We start from the raw sequence: 25,771 nt of genomic DNA on the forward strand, positions 1-25,771 counted from the left end.
ACAATTTGTAAACCAACCGACACACTGTTTGTATATATATATGGAAGATGGCTTGATGTTTTTATGTTTTGTCTGTCTATGTTTGTCTTAAAAACCAATAAAAAATTATTAAAAAAAGAAAGAAAAATCTTTGCAAATGTTAAGTGGCTCTGGGTTCAAGTATAAGCTTACAGGTTTTTTGAAAATATCTGAAGTCTCACCATAGATCACTATATGATCTATCCTCATTTGTGCTCTGCTTTAAAAAAAATACATTCAAAAGCGTAAATTGAGTTGCTATACCGAATTAATACATAAATTCAATTTACATGTAAAATGCCTTAATAACTTGAATATGAATATACTTTACAGTACTTTTAGTATATCATGCAGTGCTACTTTGTAACTTCAATTTCTTGCTAACAAGGAGTTCCTCTAATGAAAAAAAAATGATTTTTTTATGCTCTACCAGATGGTAATTTAAAGCATTTCAATTAAACAAACCATCTCATTAGAGGGCCTTGATAATGCAGTGAGTTTTCTTTGATATGGTCAGAAATATCTCACATGCTTTTGGGATGCAATCAAAATGCTCAATAAACTTGTTGCTAAAAGGGTAGCCTTGTACATGTATTTTCACAGCAATCAAATGACCTAGTTTTGAAGTGTTTGAAGCCATTTCAAGTAGAGTAGGAACAAATTAACCTTGTTTAATAAGTAGTGTTCAATTTGAGTTCTACTTCTGAGTTCTATATGGATGCCATTTTATTTCTCTGTTCTCTTACATAATACATACTTCTTGAGCTTATATTACAAAGAGTGCTATTATGTGCTATCTTCAAATAATTGTACTGCAACATCACTGCTCTCAGAATGCACACAATTCCCTTTTTTCCTCCTTGTCTCTGATTTTCTTGCTCTTTGCTTCCATCTCATCTATATAACGATGCATACATTGCTTTCTTTTTTGTATTTTAAATTCCTCATGCTTTTTTTTCAGGAGCTCATCAACTCCATTGAAGCATGACTTTTAATCTATATTTTCTTTTCTATCTATTCACTGTTTCTTCATCTTTTTTTCTTGGCAATTTGATTTACATTTTCTTCTCTCTATACAAACGCCTCAACATATTTCTTTCATGTTAGCCTTTCACTTTTGGAGTCAGTCCATATTCCTTCAGTACCCATCATTCTTGATCCTGTTCCTAGTTCTACCACACACATTTCTTAACCCATCATTTCACTGTATTCATGTTATTATTGTTTCTCCTGACACATGCAATTCTCATTATTAAGTAACAAACTGGGTAAAAGTATTCTTTTATATACCACCATTTTACTTCCTTAGACATCCATTCCCCACAACAGATCACATAGAATTTACTACTACTTGAATCTGATGCCTTACAAATTTTCTCCTTTAATAAAGATTATAACAAGATACACAAAATGATATTTGCTCTGATTTTTTCACCATTTATATCAAACTTGTGGTCATTCACTCTATCAAACAAATCATTTTACATTAATTTTAAAGTGAAGGTACATTAACTTGAAGATCAATATTACTCAATGGCATTTTCTACATATGAAAAGTGTCGGGCTTCAAAGGTCCTGCTGACCAGTGCCATGATGGGAAGCCCAACACATTAACCTAGAAAAGATGGGGTCCGTCGCTCCTGTTGTTGCCGCACTTGCTAGATGTCTGTGAAACAGACATCCCATTACGGGCAGGAACTGGTGTGGGGGGTTTTGCTACTCCGTTACAGAGCGGCTCAGCACAGTGCGACAGAACAAAACAGCTGATGAAGAACGGCTATTGGAGTTTCGTTTGGTTTAAGCCGATCAGAATTTCGTCTTTATGTTGCTGTATGTTTGCACAATAGATGACTATGAAACGGAATGAGGGGGGAAGTAATCGGATATGTGGGATGGAATGTGGTGGGTGTGATTAGCATCGGTAAGTTAGCTGCGTTTAGCATTGCGGGGTGGAGGCGAGCAGGATTAATTGGAAGGGCGGATGTTAGTTAGTAGAAAGGGGTGGAACTAATTAATAAAACGTGCTGAGAAGCAGATGCTCTCAGCGCTGGCTTTTTTCGGATTCACCAATTGTTGCTGGGTTGGAAGAAATGGATTATAATAAATACAGCCTTTCTCAATGAACTGTGAGTAAAGTAGTTTATTGTTGAAGTGTCTACAATTTCCAACGGAAGCTAACAAAAATACTCCAACATCTTTGCTTAAGAAGCTTTTAACAATTGTTCTTCATGTTTGCTTTCAACAATCAAAGCCTAAAGATAGATTGTTACCTTACAAAATATATTCACCTTTTAAAAAACATTCACTAAGCATTTATTTTCATGCACGTTATTCCATTATATTCTATTATTATTGTATTCAACCTTCAATTTCATATTCACACAGATGTTCCATAATTTAAGCTAGTTACATTTATGCTAAATTAACAAACATGAAGTAATTTTTCTTTTTTGAATTTATACATTTCTTAGTAACCTGTTGAAGAGCAAAAGCTGATCCATCTTCCTGCTCAACTAAAGCCACATTTCTCAAATGTGGCTTCTCATCAGTTCTTGTACCCTTTCAAGCAGAATCTTGTTAAATAGCTTCTTAGGCAGATTTAAACTCCTATTTTCATTCATTCTTGTTAACTTTCTGTAGTACCGTGTTTCCATGAAAATAAGACCCTGTCTTATATTTTTTTACTACCAAAAAAGACACCAGGTCTTATTTTCAGGGGACGTCATCCACTGACTAACCTCACTTAAATGAGTCTCCCCTGGCCTCCTTTTTGCTGTCAGATGCCTTCAGGAACTTCTTCTGTGGCTGGCAAGGGTTTCCTGAAGGCCTCTGCAGCCGATAACAGAGCTCTGGATCGATCCAGAGCTTTGTTATCAGCTTCAGGAAAACCTTGCCAGTCTTGCTGGCTGCAGAACAAATGGGCTGCAAAGGCAGCGGTTGGGTGTGCGAGGCCTGGCTACAACTGTCCAAAGGTAAGTAGTAGGGCAGTTCCACCACCACCCATTCCCACCTTAGCTTAATTTTTACCCGTGCACTCTGGAGTGGGCAGGATCTTAATTAGGGCTTATTTTGGGGGTAGAGCTTATATTGGGCACACATATAAAAATCAAGCTAGGACTTACTTTCAAGGTAGGTCATATTTTTGGGTAAACAGGGTACAATGCTACAATAAAGGTTTTCTTTCAGTTCTCCAGCTGTCAACTATATACAAATAACAACAAAAAAGAAAGAAATTGAACAACCACTCCATAAGGAAACCATAAGCAAATATCCATTTTTTAAAATTCCACTTACACTATTAATACCTGCATTTTTTCAACATTCTCACATTATTTATGATTCCATTTATCATTTTTCACTAGGATTTTCATACAAATCTCTTTAATTTTAACATTTTCTCATTTCAATTTCATCTAAATAATTTCATCTTTTATTTTTAAACCATTCTCTCTGCTTTCAGCTCCTTATTTAGTCCTTTTTCACCCATTTCCATGTTTTTTATCAAAATTGTTTATATTTTCATTATCTCTGTTCACCATAATAAGCAGCTTTCACCATCCTATAGATTTTCATACATCATAGTTTAGATGATATCAGTTCTGCTATAAGCTCTAGTCCATTAACTCCTACATGTTTACCACCTAACTATGCCATTCAAAAATAATATGAATTGTTCAGTCATAAATGACTAATGGCATATTATTTAGAGTTGCACTTTGGGGACTTATTCATTCTACTTTTAATAGTTTGCAAAGAGAAACAGTAATCACTCACTATGAAAATCAATGGCCAGACAAAAGTTATAGATATAATTCTAATAAATATAAATGCTATTAGAGACTTGCAATAATCAATTCATGTTTCTTTTGCATTTTGCTGCTGTCATATTCTGCTTGGATCATTTCTTTTTTTTTTTTTCAGATCTGCACAACTGCCAGAAGACTTCCATACATATGTTATAATGTTGACCCATGACTGTTGTGCAAGGTTTGCCACCAACCCTATTGTGAACTATGCAAATGATACAATAAGATGACAATGAGAGTGCTTACCACAAGGAGGTAGAGTGTTTGGTGAACTGATGTAATAAAAACAGCCTCATTTTAAATGTTGGAAAAACTAAATAGATCATTGTCAATTTCAGAAAAGGGTAGCACAGCCACACTCCTCTGTGATTCACCTGTGGAGATGGTTAGCAGCATCAAATTTCTGGGTGTGCAGCTAATGAGTAGGCTGGCTTGGTTGCTCAACAATGAGACATTGGCAAAGCAGGCACAACAGTGTCTGTATTTTCTGCATCACATGATACAAGTTTATCTTCCTTCTCTGGTCCTTACCACTTCCTATAAGGGGACAATTGAGAACATCCTATCATATTGCATTACTGTCTGGTTTAGAAGCATTAATGATTTGGTCAGGGAGGGGATGTACAGAGTGGTGAGGATGGCAGAAAAGATTATTGGTAGTTCACTCCCTTCTATCCAGGACATGGCATATAAGCGATGCTTGAGCAGTGTTGTCTGGGACGCTACACATCCACTTCATGACCTGTTTTCCTTGTTACCTTCTGGGAGGAAGCTTTGTGCGATCCAAAGCAGAACATTCAGATTCAGTCCAATTCAGTACTGTATTGTTCCATACAGTATCAACCTTGTGAACTTTCAAGCTTCCTCTTTCTTCTATGTATTCAAAATAGTCAGTGATTAATATTTATATGGAAAAGTGTAGGTATATACATAATGTATGCATATAGCATGTCTATATGTGTGCTATGTGTGTGTACACTTTTAAGAGCAGGCAATAAAATTTCATTTTTAATGTGTGCCAGTGTGCCCATAGTAAAAAATGACAATAAAGGCTATCTTATCTTATCTCACCTCATCCCATCCTATCTTAATCTTATCATCTTCTCTTCTCATCTCATCTTATCAAGTCACTGTAATGCTGAAATATACTTTAGAAGATTTTAAGCCTACCCAAAAACAGAGAACACAACATGGTTAATTTCTTACATATTATTCTGATAATTGAAACTATCAATTTATGTCTCTGAGAAACACCAAAGGAATCATCCAATGGGTAGCACCAAGCTATACCCAAGCTAGGGTATAGGCAGTTTCCCACTGCATTTCATTTGTGTTTAAATGAACAGAATTTCCATCTCACACTGAACTCTCAATATTCAAGTCAATACTCAATAGTCTTTGGCAGAAAATACTGAGAATATTGAGAGTTGAGGATCAGATAGGAGCACAATATTGGCTGAACATGCACTTCTGTACAACATCACTGGAATTGGTTGATGAGGGTTTCATTAATTAAACTGGCGGCTATTTGAAAATGCCTTAAGGAATCCAAATAGCATGGTATAAAAATAGATTCAGAGGACAATTTAATTACATACAACTTTGCCATGTTTTTTGATGATTGCCTCAGCTTATTGCAGAAAAATTTACCCATGAAATCTGCTTTGGTTTGTCTCCTTGTTAGCTTTCTTTAATGTCTTTAAGTTGGCCTTAAAATTACACCTGTTACAGAGCATAAATCCAAGACAGCAATAATTTTCTGAGTACGATTTTAAAAATGGAGTCACTGATTATTCCAAGGTTATTACTGCCAGTTAGCAGGAGGCCTATGTTTGTTTTAATAATGTAAGGGATTTGTATTCTCCCTTTAATTAGCAAACAACTCTAAACAAAATCATGAAAATGGAATTCAAAACTCCCAAAATTCAGTATAAAAAAACACAGAGTTAAAATTAGGTGGCTTACAGATGAAAAATGAGTAATAAATAAATAAAATAAATAAATGGGAGAGAAGGAGGGAGGGAGGGAAGGAGGGAGAGATGAAGGAAGGAAGGAAAGAAGGAAAGAAAGAAAGAAAGAAGGAAAGAAAGCAGACAGGCAGGCTTGAGTGTCACCTAAAATACTGCAAAACACAAAGAAAACACTCAAACGTATTCATTTCAAGGCCAATGTTTTTGAAAAACAATTTTTAAAATATATATCAAAAAGAAAATTTTAATACAAAATGTCTCCTTTATACTTATCCAATTTATGTTGAACTGATTCAAAGGCTTCCATTCAAATTCCACACCAGAATTTTTAGAAATATAAATTTCATATTGATGTTTATATTAAAAAGTTCCATTCTGAGACATATTTTGAAGGCTGTGAGGGCTTTTTCAAAAATACATTTCATTGCGACTGAAATTTCTCATTTTTGTTACTATCCTTTCCATCTTTTAACTTTTATCAATGGCAGTGATTGTGCCAAGGAGACCATTTGAAGGAGTTAAATCACAAAATTTCAATCAACTCACCAAAAAGTCCACTCTGATATAATATATTGGCATCTGATTCAACATGGAGATGAAAACTGCAAGAGAAGGACTTCTAAATAAGTACTAAAATAGCATAAAGTTATTACTTTTAAATATGGTTTATTTGTAGTTTGTGGACTAAACCACAATTAGCTAGACTCACACAACATAAATCTAAAGCCAAATAAGTTGCATTATGACTTGGAGCAAAGTGTGGATCTAGCTATTGTGATTTATAAACCATAATTTGTGTCTTTCTTTATGATTATTTAATCTACTTAATCAATATCATATGTGTGATCTCAACTATTATCTTCAAAAGTTAATTCAGTAAGAATGACATTCTGTTATGTATTAGCATAGCTGTGGGTAGTATTTGCTTTCTTGCTTCTCTTGAATTGGGTGATATCAACAGCAACTTCAGTATGATACCTGTTCAATTAAGGAACATTTTTAATTGTCCCAGATTTAGGATTCTTCCACCATTGTTGTCTTTGTTTGTCCTTTTGGTAAAATCTTCATGGTAGCCTAAAAGAGGATACTTGAGGAATACTGTAACACTGTGAGAGAGACGAAAGGAAGCAATCCTTGAAGCCTAGGCCACAGGTCATCATGGCTTAGAACAAGGGGTGTCAAATTCGTGGTGTCACGTTGTCATCACGTGACGTATCATGACTTTTTTCCCTTCACTAAAATGGGGGTGGGCGTGGCCAGCATGTGACACATCTGGGCCATGGGCCGCAAATTTGACACCCCGACTTAGAATGTCTATCTTTCTTGCTTCATTAGTTGTCAATAATGTAATCCACAAAATAATATATTAACTGAAGCTAGTATGTTCTTCTCAGTAAAAAGAGCTTCATGAAATACAAGAAAAATAAGCCATTAAAAAGAAATATTTAAGGAACTCATTAAAACTCTGAAAACAAAACTTTTCTCTTTTTCTACAATTAATTCCAAAAAAAACAACACACACACACATACTTTTATGGTGATTATATCCTATTTGATCATATTCCATTAGCAAATCATCCTTTAAATAATGTTTCCATCTTTTCAAGGATAGATATTGACATAACATTGCTTACTTTCCTAACATTTAGTTTGGGAAGTCATGAAGAGCTTCACCATATACTCTGTTGAGGAAAGAACCTGTCCTTTATTTCTTTATAGACACTTCTGCTGCTCACAATTTGGGACATGATTTTAATATAATATACTCGTGAAGAAATACATCTCTGCAAAATAAATGTATGGTAAGAACACATTAATTTGGCAAGTTCACGATCAATCTTCCTTTTTACCAGCCATTTTATTAAAAATAAAAGGAGACTCTTCACAAACTCTAACAAAAGGTAAAAGAAACAAAGTTTTTACCCTTATTTATAGATCACATTCAATATACAATTAACCATCAAGGAGAAGACTATGTTAATCTTGACAGTCTTGCAGCTGTTCAGTATAAATAGTGTAAAAAAAAAAAACTAATGTGGACTAAAACAACAGCTGGCTCTCAGATTCACTTCCACTCCTTGGTAGATAAATGTCATGATTAAAATCTATGTTTCTTCTATGTCAACCAGGATGGACAATTGAGTTTTGTTCCAACTATCTTGAAACTTCCTTAAATAAATAAATTGCAGATTATTAGACATTATCATATCATAACCAGCATCAATACATAATTTTAAAGTGATGATTACTTAGTGAATTATTTTTAGTTTCATTTAGAAAAGTTATTAAGTATGACAACTATTGATTTTTACTTTGATGCAGTGTTTTATCATCCATCTATCCATCCAATAGTTAATTATTTGTATTATAATGCTTTTATTTATAGCAGAACTCTGTAAAAGTTTTACTGAAATACACCAAAGCTTGCCTTTTAATGGGTTTTAGTCAGAAAGTTTAAAGAAACCAATTTCTGCCTTCCGAATGGAGAAGGGGGAAAGACTGAGCATAAATAGTTGAGCCCGCAACTCATTTACACTTCAAATATTCTTCTGAGTTGGTTATTCCTCAATTAATAAAATAGCTGGTGTATCCCTAAAGTAGTATAAAGTAACATACTGTGTGAAATCAATTATCCTTTCCAAAATCATTAAATCCAGTGGCCTGTGACTCCATCTCTGCTAATTCTGGTTGCAGCCTCTTTCGTCCTCCATTAACTCTGGTGCTCTTAACAGGCTGCCAAAAATAATTTCCCAGAATGTAAATAATTCAGAAATTAAAAATTAATAAATAATAACAGGCAGCTCCTGGGAGATAGACTGGGTCAATTAGTCAGTTCAGCATTCTGTTTCTTCACAGCAGGGGGATACCCATATTCGTTACTTGGCTCTGGCCTGCAATTCTGGGGCCTGACTTTACGTCTCTTCATTACTGGATTCAGTCAGACACAATTACCTCCATCACTATCTCCGTTCCTAACTTCAAAGAAACACACTTTTCCTTGTCTGCCATTTTTCCTCCTTGCAGCAGCCTCAGCTTGACGTCTCTGGTATGTCTTCCATGTGGACTAATTAATAAGACTTCAACTTACCATACTCGGTGCTTTTCTTTGATGTCCTACCTTAGTCAATCATCCTATTTAATTAGAATTTCAGTGATAACTTTACTTATCATGTGGGTAGATTAACAGCATTTTAATTCTCTTTTTTACAGGGTAATTACATCTGCTCTTCTTTTTTGGATAAGAAAATATTTCAGCCCAAATGCATTATAGTTTATGCATTTGTATGTGAACGATTGCATTCTATGGAATTATCTTTCTAAGTAAAGAATACTGTAATTTTGATTGCTAAACAAATATAGTTGATGTGGAAATGAACACTGGATCCTTTTTTATGTCAGATTTACTGGTGCGTATTGTAGGCAATTCAGTTAAATCACACTAACAGAAGTTGTTGCATGCTTTAGATTCCTAACAAGCAAATAATACTGTACACTTTAAATATATTCTAGGCAATATTATTAAAAAAAACAATACTATATGCTATAGTTATTCCATATTCCAAGTGCTTCCTTATTTCAGTTATTTTTAAGATCCTATAAAAATGGCCAGTACGTTGACATTCTATGCCAGATTGAAATGAAAAGTATGTTGAAAAATGTGGTTTATCTAAGGTTACATTAATGCTACATTTCTGAAACATACTTCATTTGGAATATTTTTTATTTTTAACTGGACCTCTTGCTATTTTAAATTACATTTAATGGATATTTATTTATGTTTATTAGTATTTTAACTGAATTTTATGCATTTGTTATGATCCACCAACCTCTAAACAGACTTGAGACATCCATCTGCTATATGGATTGTTATCAGCTTACCTACTTTCAGAGATGATTGACATCTGAGAACTTACTGCCTCAGACAGAATATTCAGGATGGGATTCTTCTGGTTACCATTTTGAAATTTTGGAATTATCCCATAGAGGTCTGGTTTGATTTTACTAGCTTAATTAATAGATTAGATGATTAGATGATCACTAATTCATCTTGCATTTAACATAGCCTGAATCTCTCTGCTGCTGTGGTGCTTAACATTTTACATTTATTCTTAAAACGTTATTTTTGTATACATACAAGCTGCCTTAGATGACCTATAAAAGTTAAAAAAAGGGGGCGTGCCCAAGTGCACCAACATGCCTACCGTCCCTGTCCTATTGTTTCTTTTTTATTCGTATCCATTTCATGTATTCATAACCATGCTTATACTTATACCTGTTATCTAATACTTGCTTGACAAATAAAATAAATAAATAAAAATAAAAAGATGGGATATGTCTGATTTCATAAACTAAAGATGAAACTCAAGAGCCTGTCTTTAAAACACTTTTGTCAGAAGACCTTAGAAAACTGTTCCTTGATGCATTCATCATCTTGCAGGACAAAATATGTTTTCAGATCCCAGCTAAACAGTAATCCTAACCTCAAAATACTTAATTACTTCTGATATCAAACTCAATAATAAGATGAACAATAAGTGGGAGAGGAGGTTAACCTGCTCAAAATTACAGTCACACCAAAAGATCCAAAATAAAAGCAAAGTTGGAAGATAAAATTTAAGAATGAAAAACCAATATAGAAAACTACTTGATGAGTTCTAGGACATTTTAAACAGATAATGAATGATAGTGATGTTAGGAAAGAGTAATGATGGGAGAAGGAAATCAGACCATAGGAATTGGAGAAAAAGTTCCTAAATAACAAGTATCTCCATACAAATGATTTTAATACCTAGTTCAATATTGGCCCCACATCTATCCAACAGATAACACTGGCTTGTATTGAGGAAAAATCCATTTTTCCTGCTTATTTCAAATTGGAGCAAACTTACGCCTTTTCTTTTGCAATCCTGGAACTTGTAGGCAATATATCTTCCTAAAGGTGACAACACTCATCTTTCCCAACTCTGAATTCAAACAACCATTCAATCTTTTTGTTCAAAACCAAAGCAAAACAAATCTAGCATTTTGCACACCAGGGCAAATTGTGTGAGTAGTTCATGAAACAATTAGGATTTGTGTAGGCCAGAGCTCCCTTCTGAAAATGCCAGAAATTCTGAAATTCATTTCAGTGAAGTTCTCATAATAAAATTTCTACAGGTACATCATTCCTTGCTCAAAAAAAGTTCCTGACAATCTTTGCTAAAAATCATTGAAGTTTATCTGTATTTAAAAGATCACAAGATTTTTTCTAAAGTTCTGGGATTCCACTGGTACAACAAATACAATCTTGAAATGGAAAAGTTCTGAAACAAACACGAATCTTTCCAAGAGAGGCTGTCCTCCCAAAATCACTTCAAGACTGCAACATAAAATTGTTCACTAGGAAACTTAGAATTGCAGGGACATCTTTCTTGTCTTGGTAAAAGTCAGTCAGTGTGCATGACTTCCCCATCAGAAAAGCAGTGAATTAATGGGAATGGTACCACAAGGAAGAAGCCATTGGTCAGCAAGAACCTGCATTCCTCTTTCAACTTCACTAAGAAGCATTTGAATGACTGTCTGAAGTTCTGGAGGAATATTTGGCTACATGGATGGTGTTATCTCTGGCAGAAACCAAACAGTGCATCACACCAAGCACCTAAAAAGCACCTTTCAAGCAAAGAGATGGGAATATCATGGTTTGATGATGCTGAGGTGCCTCGGGACATGAACAACTTGCCAGCACTGAATGAAACTATTCAATTGGACCTATATCCAGGGGTGGGATTCTACCGGTTCGCACCTATTCGCTAGAACCGGCTGTTAACATTCTAAGCAGTTTGGAGAACCGGTTGTTAGAAGAAATTACTGGCCTAATCCTGTAAGGAAGGCAGGAAGGAAACATTCTGGTGTTGCTTACAGGAACTGCCTCTCCGTTAATCCTTATTACATTCTTGGCAGGACTAGACTTCCTGTCTCAGGAACATCTCTGGAGTTTTTTCCCCCTCCTTTGCTGGTCCTTTGCTTGTGTGGAGTGACCATTCAAAGTTACAGTGGCACTGAAAAAAGTGACTTATGACTGTTTTTCACACTTAGGACTGTTGCAGCATCCCCACAGTCACGAGAGGCCAAGCGAGGAGATGCGTGCCTCAATGTGAGTGATGTTGAGTTGGTCACACCCAGCCAATAACATGACCACTAAGCCACACCCACCAACTAAGCCATGCCCACAGAACCGGTTGTTAAAAATTTGAATCCCACCCCTGCCTATGTCCACCTCTGATAACACAAAATAGCAAAAATAAAGAAAAACTCGGGAAATCCCAAAGGAAATGAAGTTTTTCACAAAATTTGGTATAATAATACATTAGGTATATTTGAAATTATCTTCCCTTTGTTTTAATTTAGGATATCTGTCACTTGAACACGGGAGCTAAATCTACTTAACTAGTGTCAGCACTATTGTTTAAAATATTAATATTCTGGTAAAATATTTCTTTTAGAGATCATTTCCAAATTCCTTCATCAGCAATTTAAGTTTTGTTCTTTAACAACTGAATTATGTTACCCTTTTCTATTTAGGTCATTGTTATTTAATGTCATTTAATTGGGTCTCTTCCCTCTAGGGTTGAGGACCCAGAAAGGTCAAATTTAATACTCTAATTGCTCTGAAACTCATTTGTGGTTAAAAATGTGTTTCTTTTATAATGAGCTTGCATAATTTGTTTATACATATTTTTTCTCATTACTTCAGGAGATAGATATGCTGGTGTCTTAAATTTGCATTTGAGAACATCCAGTAATTAACCAAAATAATAATTATATTGGTATCAGGCAGTGAGGATACTTCTCAGCAACATGTAACTTACAAATTTATAAATAAGGCCATGAATACACATCAAAGCTTTTGGAAGGATACTATTTAAAAGATGAAAGCAGAAGCAGCTAATGATGGTGTCAAACCTTCATAAAGTCTAGAAAGTCAGCTTACTTTTGATCAACCGAAGCACTGCAAATTTAAGGCTGCCCTTATATTTAGGATTCTCTAGGCCACAAATATCCAGATTTCCAGCAGATGACAGAAAAGGGGCAGAAATCTTCTTCCTGACATTTAATAGTCATCTAAATTATAGCCAAGATACAATAGTTATACATAGGTTGAATTAAAAGAGGATTGTATGTAAACATAATTTGCATGGTATTGCATGGAACTGTACATATTAACATTCCATTAAAATGTTGCTATCATGTAAATAAGAGTATACAGCCATTTATGAGGAATGTTATAACTATTGGTCTCTACTCTCTTAAGTCATAAATATTTGGAATTATACCCACACTTTGTTGTATGAATGAAACCTTGGACACTGTATGCCTTCCAGCTCATTTATTCTAATACTAATTCTAAGTGTAATTAACTGCCTGGATCACTCAGTGGGCTAAGCTTTAATATGGTTTGTTTGGCTTTGGTCTGTCTTGTTTCATCTCATTTCGTATCAGAAATGTAAGAACTAGAAAGGGGAAATTATTAATTTATATTTAAAAATATTAAGAACTTTAATAAAAACATAAATTTATTTAGTACTAGCCCAATACCAGGCCATATTGATGGCAGAGATACCTCTGAGCAGGAAGTCATTTTGTGTGCATGTTGGTCCCAAGATTGTATTCTGTGTGCATATCAGTCCCTGTGCTGTAAAAGATGGGTAGTCGTTTGAATAGTGTCACATTCACAATAAATATCCTTGTCCTCTGGGAGAAACCCCCATTTTTCCATGGCTTTGGTTTAATCATATTATGTGAGGCTATGACTAAGGAGCTAGTATGATACACAAACCCAATCAATTGTGGTTATTTAATAATCCATATTTAAGTATGCTAATGAATCTGGCCAATTATATGAACAGCCATTGCAAAAAAAATCATGTTCCATATCTACCAGTATCATGTTCCATATCTACCAGTATTATCAATTACTGTTAGCTGTTTGCTCTTTATATATGAAGAAAAAGTAGTAATTTTTACACAAGTTGTCTTTTTTTATGGAAGGTGGGAGCTCCAATATAATCCTGCAAGCAAGCAAATTATTTTGTGATTGTGGTTGGCTGCACAGTCAGCCAGCTGTTTAGACTAGATTTGGGATTTTTACCTACCGAGTCCTTCCCAAGGACATGGGATATGCAGATGCTCTTGTTTAATAGTAAAGGTATGTTACAGGATATAAACTGTTCAAAGTAAAGCTGCCTTTTACAATTAACTGATGGGGATGGTGTTCAAGTAGTGCTCCAGATGTTCTGGGACTGCATTCAAGGCACCTATTACTTTTGGTAATATCCTTGCTTTCTTTTGCCATAGTTGTTCTATTTCTATTTGCAAGTCTTTATATTTTGTGATTTTCTCCACTTCTCTTCTGCTGTCTCTAATATTGCAATACCCAGATTTTTTTTGTCTTTCTTGTCAACAGTTATTAGATTTGGGATGTTGCATGGCAGTGCTTGGCTGTTTAAATTTTAAACTCCAAAAATGCGTTAGCTTCTTCATTTTCTATTATTTTGTCTATTTTGTGGTCCCATCAGTTCTTGCTTGTAGGCAAATGGTATTTCTTGCAGATATACCCAGTGCACCATTATTATCCCTTGTCACACTGTTATATAGTCAGTCCAGAGGTGGTATTCAGCAGGTTCTGATCAGCTCTGGAGAACTGGTAGTGGAAATTTTGAGTAGTACAGAGAACCGGCAAATACCACCTCAGACTAGAGATTTTAAAGTATCCTTCCCCTGCCATGCCCACCAAGCCATGCCCACAGAACCAGGAGTAAAAAAATTTGAATCCCACCACTGAGTCAGTCGGTGTGATCTTCTTGCAGCAAACTACCGTATTTGCCGGCGTATAAGACGACTTTTTTGCCCGAAAAACATGCCTCCAAGTGGGGGGTCGTCTTATACGCCGGTATATCCACTGCCGGCTTTCGGATGCTTGTTGGCGCAGCGAAGGCGCCTCTGGCTTCCTGGATCCCCTGCGTCGCTTCCGCTTCATCCCGCTCGCCTCGCTCCGCCCGAGGCTGCAGCCTTCCTGTTCTTCCCACGGCCCCTGGCACTCTGCCCTGCCGCTGCAGCCCCGGGGATTTCTGGAGGCGTTTCCGGTGGTGGTGGGGGGTCGTCTTATACGCCGGGTCGTCTTATACGCCGGCAAATACGGTAGATACGAGTAGCTTTTGACTTACAACCACAACTGAGCCCAAAATTTCTCTTGCTAAGTGAGATAGTTGTTAAGTGAATATTGCTCCATTTTATGACCTTCCTTGCCACAGCTGGTAATTGAATCACTGCAGTTGTTAAGTTAGTAACACGGTTGTTAATCTGGCTTCTTCTTTGACTTTGTCAGAAGGTTGCAAAAGATGATCACATGACCCCAAGACACTGCCACTGTCATAAATATAAACCGGTTGCCAAGCACCTGAATTTTGATAATGTAACCCTGGAGATGCTACAATGGTTATTAATTGTGAAAAACAGTCACACGTCATTTTTCTCAATAATGCTCTAACTTTGAACAGTCACTAAATGAACTATTGTAAGTCAAGGACTACCTGTAATTCCATTTCTTCAGCTTCTTTCCAGTGTTATCTGGTATCTTTTCAATTCTGGCTTTGTATGCACTTGTTCTTAAGGTTTGGTTCTGGGTAGCAAGAATTAGCCTACCTCTTTTTCAACTTTCCTTCTCTCGGCCATTGTCAGGGCTTGTTATCTGGTTTTTTTTTTAATGCACTGGCCATGTAATACTTTGCCTTGCCATGTCTCTTTGCTATTCTTCATTTGGTCTTTTATTCAGGCCAGTTTGGTCTCCTTGGTATTCTGTAAGCCTTCATAGTATAGTCAAGGCTATGGTTTTCCCAGTTGCAATGTATGGCTGTGAAAGTTGGACCATAAGAAAGGCTGAGTGCCAAAGAATTGAGGCCTTTGAACTATGGTGCTGGAGAAGACTCCTGTGAGTCCCTTGGACTGCAAGGCGATCATACCGGTCAGTCCTAGAGGAGATCAAACCTGATTGCTCTTTGCTCCTGAAGATGAAACTCAAATACTTTGGCCACCTAATGAGAAGGACTCACTGAAGAAGAGCCTAATGCTGGGAATGATTGAGGGCAATAGAAGAGGATGAGAGAGAATGAGGTGGCTGGATGGAGTCACTGAAGCAGTAGGTGTGAGCTTAAATGGACTCCAGAAGATGGTGGATGACAGGAAGGCCTGAAGGAACGTTGTTTATGGGGTTGTGATGGGTCGGATACAACTTTGCAACTAACAAATCCTTCATAGTGTGCTGTACTACAATACACCACAAAGTGGTGCACCTCCTTCACTTCCTTTCAATCCCCCTTTTTTCTTCTTTAGCTATCTAATGTATTTTCTTTAGCTATCTGGTATATTTGCAATATTCCAGGTCCACCTATGCTCCTTGGTAAATAATCTGTCAACATCAATGCATGGAAGAAGGCATAATTCATTGTCATTATTTTTCTGGTCTTCCTGTCCAGGGCTTTTACTTCAATTTGGGTCCAGTCCACTATTTCAGCTGTATACCTAATGCATCCTTATTCTGTTGTTTCTATGCTTTTCTAGATGCTCAGTTATTCTTTCAGTTTTAATTCCTCTTGTTTTTAAATTAGAGGATAAGGCTAAGAGGAGGGTGCTTGATTTGGGAATAAGAGTAATTAAATAGCAAAGCTGGCTTCTTCTACAACCAATTCCTCCTGATTTGTTTCTTGAGGTACTTCTGGCAAGGCTTCAATTACTTCAATTACTGGATATTCATAGAAGCCAACAGGAATTCATTCAGAACTAATCACAAAAAATACATAAAAGAAACGATTACTTTTTAGAGCATAATAGTTTAGTAGATCAGTATAATGCATTAAGCATAGTGTACCTTGATTTCAGCAAAATAGAATTGCCTATGAAAGCCTAGTAAACAAGATATAAAATGTGGTCTGGACTAATATTGAATATCAAACTTGTTGAACAATTGTGTCCAGTATATCTATCCATGTCAAGCTGGACAAAGATGACAAGTGATTTTGATTATGATCCTATTATAGGTCTTGTATTCTTCCTCGTATTTATAAATGATTTGGATGAGCAGTAAGAAAATGATTATCAGCTTTATGTATGATATAAAAATGGCAAGGGGAGAGGAACACAATGAATTCCTTAGACCAGGGGTGTCAAACTTGCAACGTCACCTTGTTGTTACCTAGCATATTGTGACTTTTTCCCCCTTCACTAAACTGGGGATGGACCTGGCCAGCGCATGACGCATCTGGCCCATGGGCCGCAAGTTTGACACTCCTGCTTTAGAGGAAAGTATCAATATTCCATAGGATTTTGACAAATTAAAAGGACAGGAAACAATAATATTAATTTCACTACAAGTATATTGTCTATTTAGCTAGGGGGAAAAAAATCAAAAGCATGAGGATAGATTGGGAGAAGCTATAATTGACAGCAGTTCATGCAAGATCTGTGTGTCTTGATAGATCGTGAGCTGAACGTGAGCCATCAATGCTATAGGGCTGTTTATGTAACCGTATACAAAATACAATCCCAGGTTACATAAACAAAAAAATAGTATCAAGATCAAGGGAAGTAATTGCTCTTTTCTATGTCTGCATTATTCAGACCATATCTAGAATACTTTAGGACAGTGGTCCCCAACCTTTTTTGTACCAGGGACCAGTTTCAAGCAGAAACACTTTTTCAAGGACCGGCCGGGGAGATTCTATTTTCCATTCCCAAAACTTTGTTTACCCTACAACTAGCATTAAAGACACCTGACTGCAGTCTCTCTAGTTCTAGGTCTTGCCCAGCTGTGTAGCTACAAAATTTCATGCAGATGTTTCTCTTATCTCTGTTTGGTGAAAACAGGAATTGAATGAGGAGCATTTAGTCAGTGTGTTTTCCCTAGGAAGCTCCTGTAGTCCTTGTTTAGGGATCATTCAGAGCTACGATGGACCTCTAACATCCAGCCCAGGAAGAAACTGCTTCAAAGAAGCCGGGGTGTGTGTGTGGCTTTTCCTGTCGCCGCAGCTCCTCCGAAGCGCCCGTTCACCCCCACCCGGCCGCCCGCGCACGGTTCAATCCAGTGCTCCGTTCTGCCTGCCTGCCTGCCTGCCTGCGTTTCTGGTTGTTTCGGAGCAGCTTCGGCTGATAAAAGAGGCGAATAGTTATTATTCTCAGCGAAGCTGCTCGAAACAAGCGAAGGCAGGCAGGCAGGCAGAGCGAGCACTGGATTGAACCTGGATTGATTGGCGGCGGGGTGGGGGTGAGCGGGCGCCGGAGGAGCTGCGCAGGAAAAGCCACCCTGCCGGCTTCTTTGAAGCAGTTTCTTCCTGGGCTGGTGGAGGAGCGAGAGAGCGACTGAGAGAGGAACGAGGCGGGAGGAAACCGAAGCCGCTGAGCCGGAGAGCAGGACAGGCTTTGGTTGCTTCCTCCCTCCCCTTCTTTTATTTGTGTCCTTGATCCCTGATCCCAGCACCATTCACCGAAGGCGAAGAAAGCCGCCATTTTTATTTTATTTTTTCTTTGCGGCCCGGTACAGAGTGCTCCACGGACCGGCACCGGTCCGCGGCCCGGTGGTTGGGGACCCCTGCTTTAGGAAACAGAATTATAGGAAGGATGTACATAGCCTACAGCATATTCATGAGAAAACAACCATGATAAAGCTTTCGAATAATTTTAAAAACCCTCTTGGTTTGTTACATTAATTTGCAGATGGCATAGTGATTAGATAATTCTAGGCTCAATAGGTTGGAGTTAATCAGTTAATCAAAATAATAAATATATTTGTGCCTTCAGGTCAGTGTTAATGCCTGATGACTGTAGCTGTTTCGCCAAGGTTTTGGGGGCGCATGGTTTGCTATTTCTCTTTTCTAGGACAGACAGAGAGACTGGCCCAAGGTCACCCTGCTGGCTTTGTGCCTAAGGTGGGACCTAGCACCTCTTAACCACTACTACACCAAACTAGATCTCTATCAAAAAGGTAATTATTTAATAAATATCAGTAAAATGCTGCTACTTATTTAAATAATGCCGACTGACCTCAAGAATGTACTTCTCAATATTTTGTTTTTGTCACAGTAATACTTATTTATTAGAATTTGTCAAACAAAAACAAGAGCAAGAATAAAAATACAATGACAGGAACAATAGGCACGTTAGTGCACTTATGCATGCCCCCTCTACTAACCACTTAAGTATGATGTAAGATCCCTGGAAGTCAATTTGTGACAGAAACTGAAAATTTGTAGCTGAAACTGAATCAGGTAGAGCATTTCAGACTTTGACAACTCCCTCCGTTCATGTGGCAAAACTGTAAAAGACAGGAACATATTTTTTTAAAAAAAATAACATGGAGCATAGTTTTCCCTCCTTCCCTTTTCAATTAAAGTTAATGCACTGATTCCAGTAAAATGAGAATTTAAAAATTACTTTTAAAGTGCTACCAACTGTTTATAGCTAGTTTTAAAAGTCTTCATTTGCAAATGATGTTCAGCGCAGTTCATGTTTCCTAACACCTAAGCAAGGCTACACCCGATTACTATTTGGCAAGGAGGTTCCCAGGTAGTCCTCGGGCTGCAAGGCTACCCTGGTAAATCAGGAGACAAAACGGAAGACGAGATATTCACCCTGCAAGTGCAGACGTTTTGTAACAGAAAGCAGAAATTACATGAAAGCAGAAACTAAATGAAAGGATCCAGGCGTAGGTGATGCGGACGATTATTATCGCTTCAATATTATTTTGAAACATAACTGTCCATTTTAAGAGAAATCCCGTCTACTCCGATGAGCCGCACAATTTAATAACCTAAAAAACAGGGCTCTCCAACCTTGGCAACTTTAAGACTTGTGGACTTCAACTCCCAGAATTCCTCAGCCAGCTGGCTGAGGAATTCTGGGAGTTGAAGTCCACAAGTCTTAAAGTTGCCAAGGTTGGAGAGCCCTGTTCAAAAGTCTTGTGGGTTGCGTTGACTAAAAATGGAGTGGTTTTTTTTTTAATATACAGCACTATTTATATTTATAGTGTAATATCACGGCTGGCGCAGTAAGAAAGCTGCCTTTAACTATTTTGTCATCCGACGTTACATTTGAAGTTTGAAAAGCTTTCCCCCCCCTCCCTCCGGAGAAAAATGGCAACGCCCACCTCGCCTTCCTTTCCCTGGGAGCTGAAACGAAGCGACGTCACAGCACTTCCGGTGTCTTAGGCTCCACGTTTCAACTTTAACCTTTCCCCGGTGCTGCCTTCTTTCTCTTCCGGCGCAAGCTTCCGCTTAAGAAAGGTTGGTTCTTCTCTTTTTGGGGATGGGGGGCGTGATTGCAATCGGTTTCCATCCGCTGTGTAGAAAAACCGGGTGAGCTCAAAGGTTTGCTGTGACGCGGCTGGGAGCCTGGTGTGAAGAACGGTGGGTGTGTGGTTGCGGTAAATGGAAGAAATGGGGAGAGAAGGAGGCCGTGATGGCGAACGCAGGAAGGAGGCCTTTGGATTAATAAGGCCTCCTCGAAACATGCCCGTGGTTACACGTGACCTTGAGTCTCCAACGGCTCAGCTGGATCGGGCACCTCACTGAGCAGTTTGTCTCCGTGGTTGCCCGCTCAGCTGTAGTTTTTCTTTCTTGGTTTGGCCACACTTGGAATACTGCATCCAGTTTTGGTCGCCACGATGTAAAAAGATGCTGAGACTCTAGAAAGAGTGCAGAGAAGAGCAACAAAGATGATTAGGGGACTGGAGGCTAAAACATAGGAAGAACCGTTGCTGGAACTGGGTATATCTAGTCTAATGAAAAGGAGGACTAGGGGAGACATGATAGCAGTGTTCCAGTATCTCAGGGGCTGCCCCAAAGAAGAGGGAGTCAAGCTATTCTTCAAAGCATCTTGAGGGCAGGACAAGAAGCAACGGGTGGAAAAGAATCAAGGAGAGAAGCAACCTAGAACTAAGGAGGAATTTCCTGACAGAACAATTGATCAGTGTAACATTGCCTACAGAAGTTGTGAATGCTCCAACACTGGAAGTTTTTTAAGAAGAGGTTGGATAACCATTTGTCTGAAGTGGTGTAGGGTTTCCTGCCTAAGCAGGAGGTTGGACTAGAAGACCTCCAAGGTCCCTTCCAACTCTGTTATTCTATCCTAAACTTGTCAACTTTAAGACTTGTGGACTTCAACTCCCAAAATTACCCAGCCAGCATGACTGAAGAATTCTGGGAGTTGGAAATCCACAAATCTTAAAGTGGCCAAGTTTGAAAGACCCCTGATTTAAACCTTTTAGGATTGTGACATCATGCAAATACATTTTGCCACCTGCCCAGAAATATTTTCTTATGATGTTACCTAATTTGGGGGATGGAATGTTTGCAAGAAAGCTCAGAGAGTACTAAGGACCCCTCAGAAATATTTTCCCAGAATTCGTTTGTTGGGGATGTTTTTTGGGGGGCAGGGAGAGGGGAAATATTTGTGCATCAGTCCCCATCTCCCCCTCCCCAATTTTCCAAGTTCCAGTTTTTATTTCCAATATCCCTGTGTGATAGTTATTGCTCATGAGCTCATGCTTATCTCTCCATGAAATATCTGTGGAAAAGTAGTATAAACTGTTGGATTGGATGAGCAGATTCTAGGTGAAAATCTTTGCTTTTCGTGTAAGGATGAAAATTTTAGTAAGAGAGCATCGGCATTTTTAGCAATATACCAAATGTGATGGGCATGCTTAATAGTAGTATTGGTATAAAAATATTTTGACCTTGTGACATATTTTCTGCCCACAAGAATAAAAAGAAGTTATTTGTGCTTAATTTCAGCAGCATGACTTTTATAATCAAGAACGCATTCAATGAATTCTCTTAGAATTCCCACACTAATTAATCCAGAGATTATGGAAAGTGTAATCCAAGCCAATGGGAAATTGGAGATGGCTGGTATATGGCTAAATCTAAACAGTTCTAGTCCAGCAATGCCCCTTCTCACATTCCATTCACTTTCTCTTGTTTTAGGCACTGAAAATGGTCCAACGTCTGACATACCGGCGTAGGCTGTCCTACAATACAGCCTCTAACAAGACCAGGCTGTAAGTTCAGTCTAGAATTCTTGGCTATTCTCTAATTGAATGTCTTTTGTGTTTGTGACCATAGTAAGCATTTGTTATCTGTTTCCTATAGGTCCAGGACACCTGGTAATAGGATTGTTTATCTCTATACTAAGAAAGTTGGCAAGGCACCAAAGTCTGCATGTGGTGTATGCCCAGGAAGACTTCGTGGTGTAAGTGTTTTTTTTTTAAATGAAGTAACTTTGTAGAAAGACCAAGCTGCAGGAAATAAGACAATTTATATGAGAAAATCAGATTTGTGTGGCTGTAGAAATAACTTGGTTTTTTTAAAAAATGTTATTGAATATACATTAAAAACATTGAACCTGGTGGAGTTCTTTGACATACATTTCTGTCAATACATTTTACATTTAAAAACATAAAGATGTTATGTATATTTGTATACATATATATACATTTAAACTTTGTAATTTTTAAATCTTTTTCATTATTCCTCAAATATGAGGTCCTCATCTCTTCCCTATTTCACCTTAAATTCGTATTTCAATTTTATGAACTCCCTTTCACGTCCCTCCAGTAATAAAATTTATTCCATATTTTATAGTATTCTGATTCATCTTCGTCCTTCAGTTCTAATGTCAACCTATCCATTTCGACGCATTGTAATATCAATCGTAACATCCTCACTAGGGATTTGACTTGCTTTCCAATTTGGGGCAAATATCATTCTTGCTGCCGTGTTACATGTATAATTACATGTATTATGTATGCCGTGTTACATGTATAATTAGATAACTTGGGTTTGTTTGTTTTTCATTGTCAAAATCCATATTTCATATCAGTAGTGGGTTTTCTTTGCCTTATACCAAAGGTGCTTTTTCAGAAAATTGCTCTTGAAAAAGCACCTTTCATGTTAGTAATCCACTTACTCTGATAGCTTATTCACATTACTACTTTTTTTGGTCCCTTTCTGTAGATTTGTATTTAAATAGCTATAATATAACTTCAAATGTAGAAAACAATGCTAGACAAAAATATGATTGTTGAGGAGCTAAAAATATTTTGCTTGCTATAATTTCCTCTTTTAAGGCAGCATTTTTCAGTTTTCTCCCAAATTCTTTAAAAGCTCTTTAGAACATTAACTTTTGAAGTGATGTGGTACATGCAGTGGTATATTCCAGCTGCACAGATACCTATTTGTTCTCTTACATTTATTTTCTTATTGTTAATATGTTATTAACAATAACAATATTAACAATAATATGTTATTTCGCCAGCTATCTTATTTAATGGTGAATGTGGGTGGCATAAAATAATCAAATAAAGCGACACATATATAAAAAGATTAAAAAGCATCAAAAATTAAAGATTACTCTAATTATGCAAACCCGAGGCATTAAAAAGAGAAAGTATATGTTTCTCAATACTGGAGCTATCCAAATATGTATGACTCTGGATCCTGGGACGCTCCCCAGCCCTGGTAACAACCAGATCTTCAGGGATTTAGGGAACATCATGAAGAGTGGATCCAACATAACCTCTGGTGTATGGGAGCGAGAAGTTCCACAAAACAGGCACTAGGCCAGAGGCCCACTTCCTGGGATTTACCAACTGTAACTGACAGTTGATCCTCAGCACGTCTTCTCTATCAGATGAAATGGGATAGTCGGCTGAAGACATTTTATATGGAGAAAACTATTATATATTTGAAGTAATTTCAGGAACTGTGGATTTATCTGTTGCAAGAGCCGAATTTAATAATTTAATGAAATACATAGCAAAATATATCATGCCTAGCTGAAAACTCCATTTCAGTGAATCTATTCTGAATCTATTTCCTTTTTGGTATTAAACGATATAGCCTTTGAAATTAAAACAAGCTTATTCATTTCTTATTCATAAATCTTTTGTCATATCATTATGAATGAGTGATTTATATAAGCACAAAAGTTATAAGGCCTACTTTTTTTTTTATTCAATAAATTTCACCTTATATAAAGTTGGGTGACTTACAGAAAGATGTATTTTATTTTCTACAGGTCCGCGCTGTTCGTCCAAAAGTTCTTATGAGACTTTCCAAAACAAAGAAACACGTTAGTAGAGCCTACGGAGGTTCTATGTGTGCTAAATGTGTCCGTGACAGGTAAATGATATTTTGAGTGTAATTTTGCTGAAATTTATAGGTTCATTTGAATGTATCCCAATTTATAGGTTGTGTGTGTTCAAAGTAACCTAGAGAGCTGTAGCCATCTATCTTGTTTTATTTTACCTTTCCATTAATAATTGGTATATCTTGCAACTAAGAAGCTTACTGATTTATTGGAAAAGGGGGAAAAACTGCATATATTTGTAACTCGTGGAGGCAACTTAATGCTAAAGAGTCTAATAAAAAAAGGTCCTTTGTAAACTTAACAAAATTAGAATTAGAAAAAGAACTGCTGTTTCTTCCTACTTCTCCATAAAGGCTTTATTTTAACATGACATGTAGATTGGATCTACTAACAACTTTTCAATGATACTTGTGATATGGCTTGTTGCTGAATTATAACAATGTTTTTTGTTTTTTTTTAGAATCAAGCGAGCATTCCTTATTGAAGAACAGAAGATTGTTGTCAAAGTACTGAAGGCACAAGCACAGAGTCAAAAATCAAAGTGATTATTTGTATTGTCAGCCAATAAATGAAGATTTAAATAATCTACGAGATGACTTTTCCTGAATATTAAATTATTGGCAAGAGTATAGATATGAGATCCTAAAATAGGGTCCTTTTGTATTCATTTTTGGTAGTACTGCTTCCAAACCAATATACAATTTATCTGCAAAATACTTTTCTTCTTTATGTATTGTGCTAATAATGGTATTTACAAAATCGGAATAATTTACAATTGATATCAGACATGAAAGAGATAGGTGTACAAAAAAAGTAACCTGTCAAAATCAGGAAAAGAAAATATTGTAGGTGATTGAAAGCCTGAGTATCAGTAATAGTGCCTGATTTTTCAGGTATATGTTTAAGGTGAGTGGTGTATTAAGTTAGAAGCATTCAGAATGCTGTAATGATAACTAGAAAAATAATCACATCTAAAAGACAATTGTCCTGTTAAATAATTAAATCGGGTAATGTGGATAGAAAAAAAAATATTGGAAAAAAATACTTGCTTGCTGTAAGGTTTATCATAAATAGGTTTATCAAACAACTGGAACCAATATTGAATTAAATATCTTAAGGGTTGTATCTATTTTACCCCACAATCTTGTGAAGAGTGGACAGACAATGACTGGTATCAATTCAGCCAGTAAATGCTATAATTGATGGTTTCTGATGGCAGTTCAGCTTTTTTTTTCTTTTTATAAAAAGTTTTTTATTTTTTAATTATTTGAATACATCTTTGAGAGAACGTTGTTCCAGGTGTTTTACATTTTAAATCAGTCATGTCCACAGTCACAAATACAACTTTCTGACATAACGTTATCTATTACCAAATTTTCTTCTTTATATTCTCATAAATTACTTTATATCAGTCTCTTTATTTCTTATCAATCTATGTCTTCCTTAATCATATATTCTTATATTCAGCATATTTACAATTTAGTCTATTCGTGTCAATTCATTGGTCATTCAAAATTTCATCTTAATTTATATTACCCCCTATTATATCCCCTTTCCAATACATATTTACCACTGTTGATGTTTTTATTTTCTATATGCTCCCTTCCCTTTAACTTCTCATTTTTACACAAATATATTTTCCATCTTATTTTCTTTTAGCCAATAATATCAAACAAAACAATGTATCTTCATTACCTTATACAAATAAATATATAATTCATTAGATACCGTGTTTCTCCAACAATACGGCCTCCACCAATAGGAAGACCCAGCATGTTTTCTAGGCATAAAATCAAATTAAGC

At 36.7% G+C, this 25,771-nt stretch overlaps 1 protein-coding gene across 2 annotated transcripts; it reads left to right on the plus strand.

The window, feature by feature from the left end:
- Window positions 1-20,005: 20,005 nt before the first annotated feature.
- Window positions 20,006-24,556, plus strand: RPL34 (ribosomal protein L34). 2 transcript variants are annotated; one of them, XM_026693095.2, is made up of 5 exons: window positions 20,006-20,103; window positions 21,805-21,878; window positions 21,970-22,069; window positions 23,897-24,000; window positions 24,429-24,556. In XM_026693095.2, exons 2-5 carry the CDS (start codon window positions 21,814-21,816, stop codon window positions 24,511-24,513), a joined length of 354 nt encoding a protein of 117 aa, XP_026548880.1. In that variant the 5' UTR covers window positions 20,006-20,103; window positions 21,805-21,813; the 3' UTR covers window positions 24,514-24,556. The 2 variants fall into 2 exon arrangements, with proteins under 2 accessions (XP_026548880.1, XP_026548881.1); XM_026693096.2 differs by having other exon boundaries at window positions 20,102-20,175.
- The last annotated feature ends 1,215 nt before the right edge of the window (window positions 24,557-25,771 follow it).

Source organism: Notechis scutatus, chromosome 4, assembly GCF_049901735.1.
Source record: "Notechis scutatus isolate UNSWTSFEM ecotype Mainland chromosome 4, rNotScu1.2, whole genome shotgun sequence".
NCBI lineage: Eukaryota > Metazoa > Chordata > Lepidosauria > Squamata > Elapidae > Notechis > Notechis scutatus.

Bases quoted from the DNA above. Each gene is read 5' to 3' on its own strand.
- RPL34 (XM_026693095.2), top strand. From the start codon at position 21,814: ATGGTCCAACGTCTGACATACCGGCGTAGGCTGTCCTACAATACAGCC. The intron at 21,879-21,969 runs GTAAGTTCAGTC...TGTTTCCTATAG, and splicing joins GCCTCTAACAAGACCAGGCT to GTCCAGGACACCTGGTAATA. The intron at 24,001-24,428 runs GTAAATGATATT...GTTTTTTTTTAG, and splicing joins GCTAAATGTGTCCGTGACAG to AATCAAGCGAGCATTCCTTA.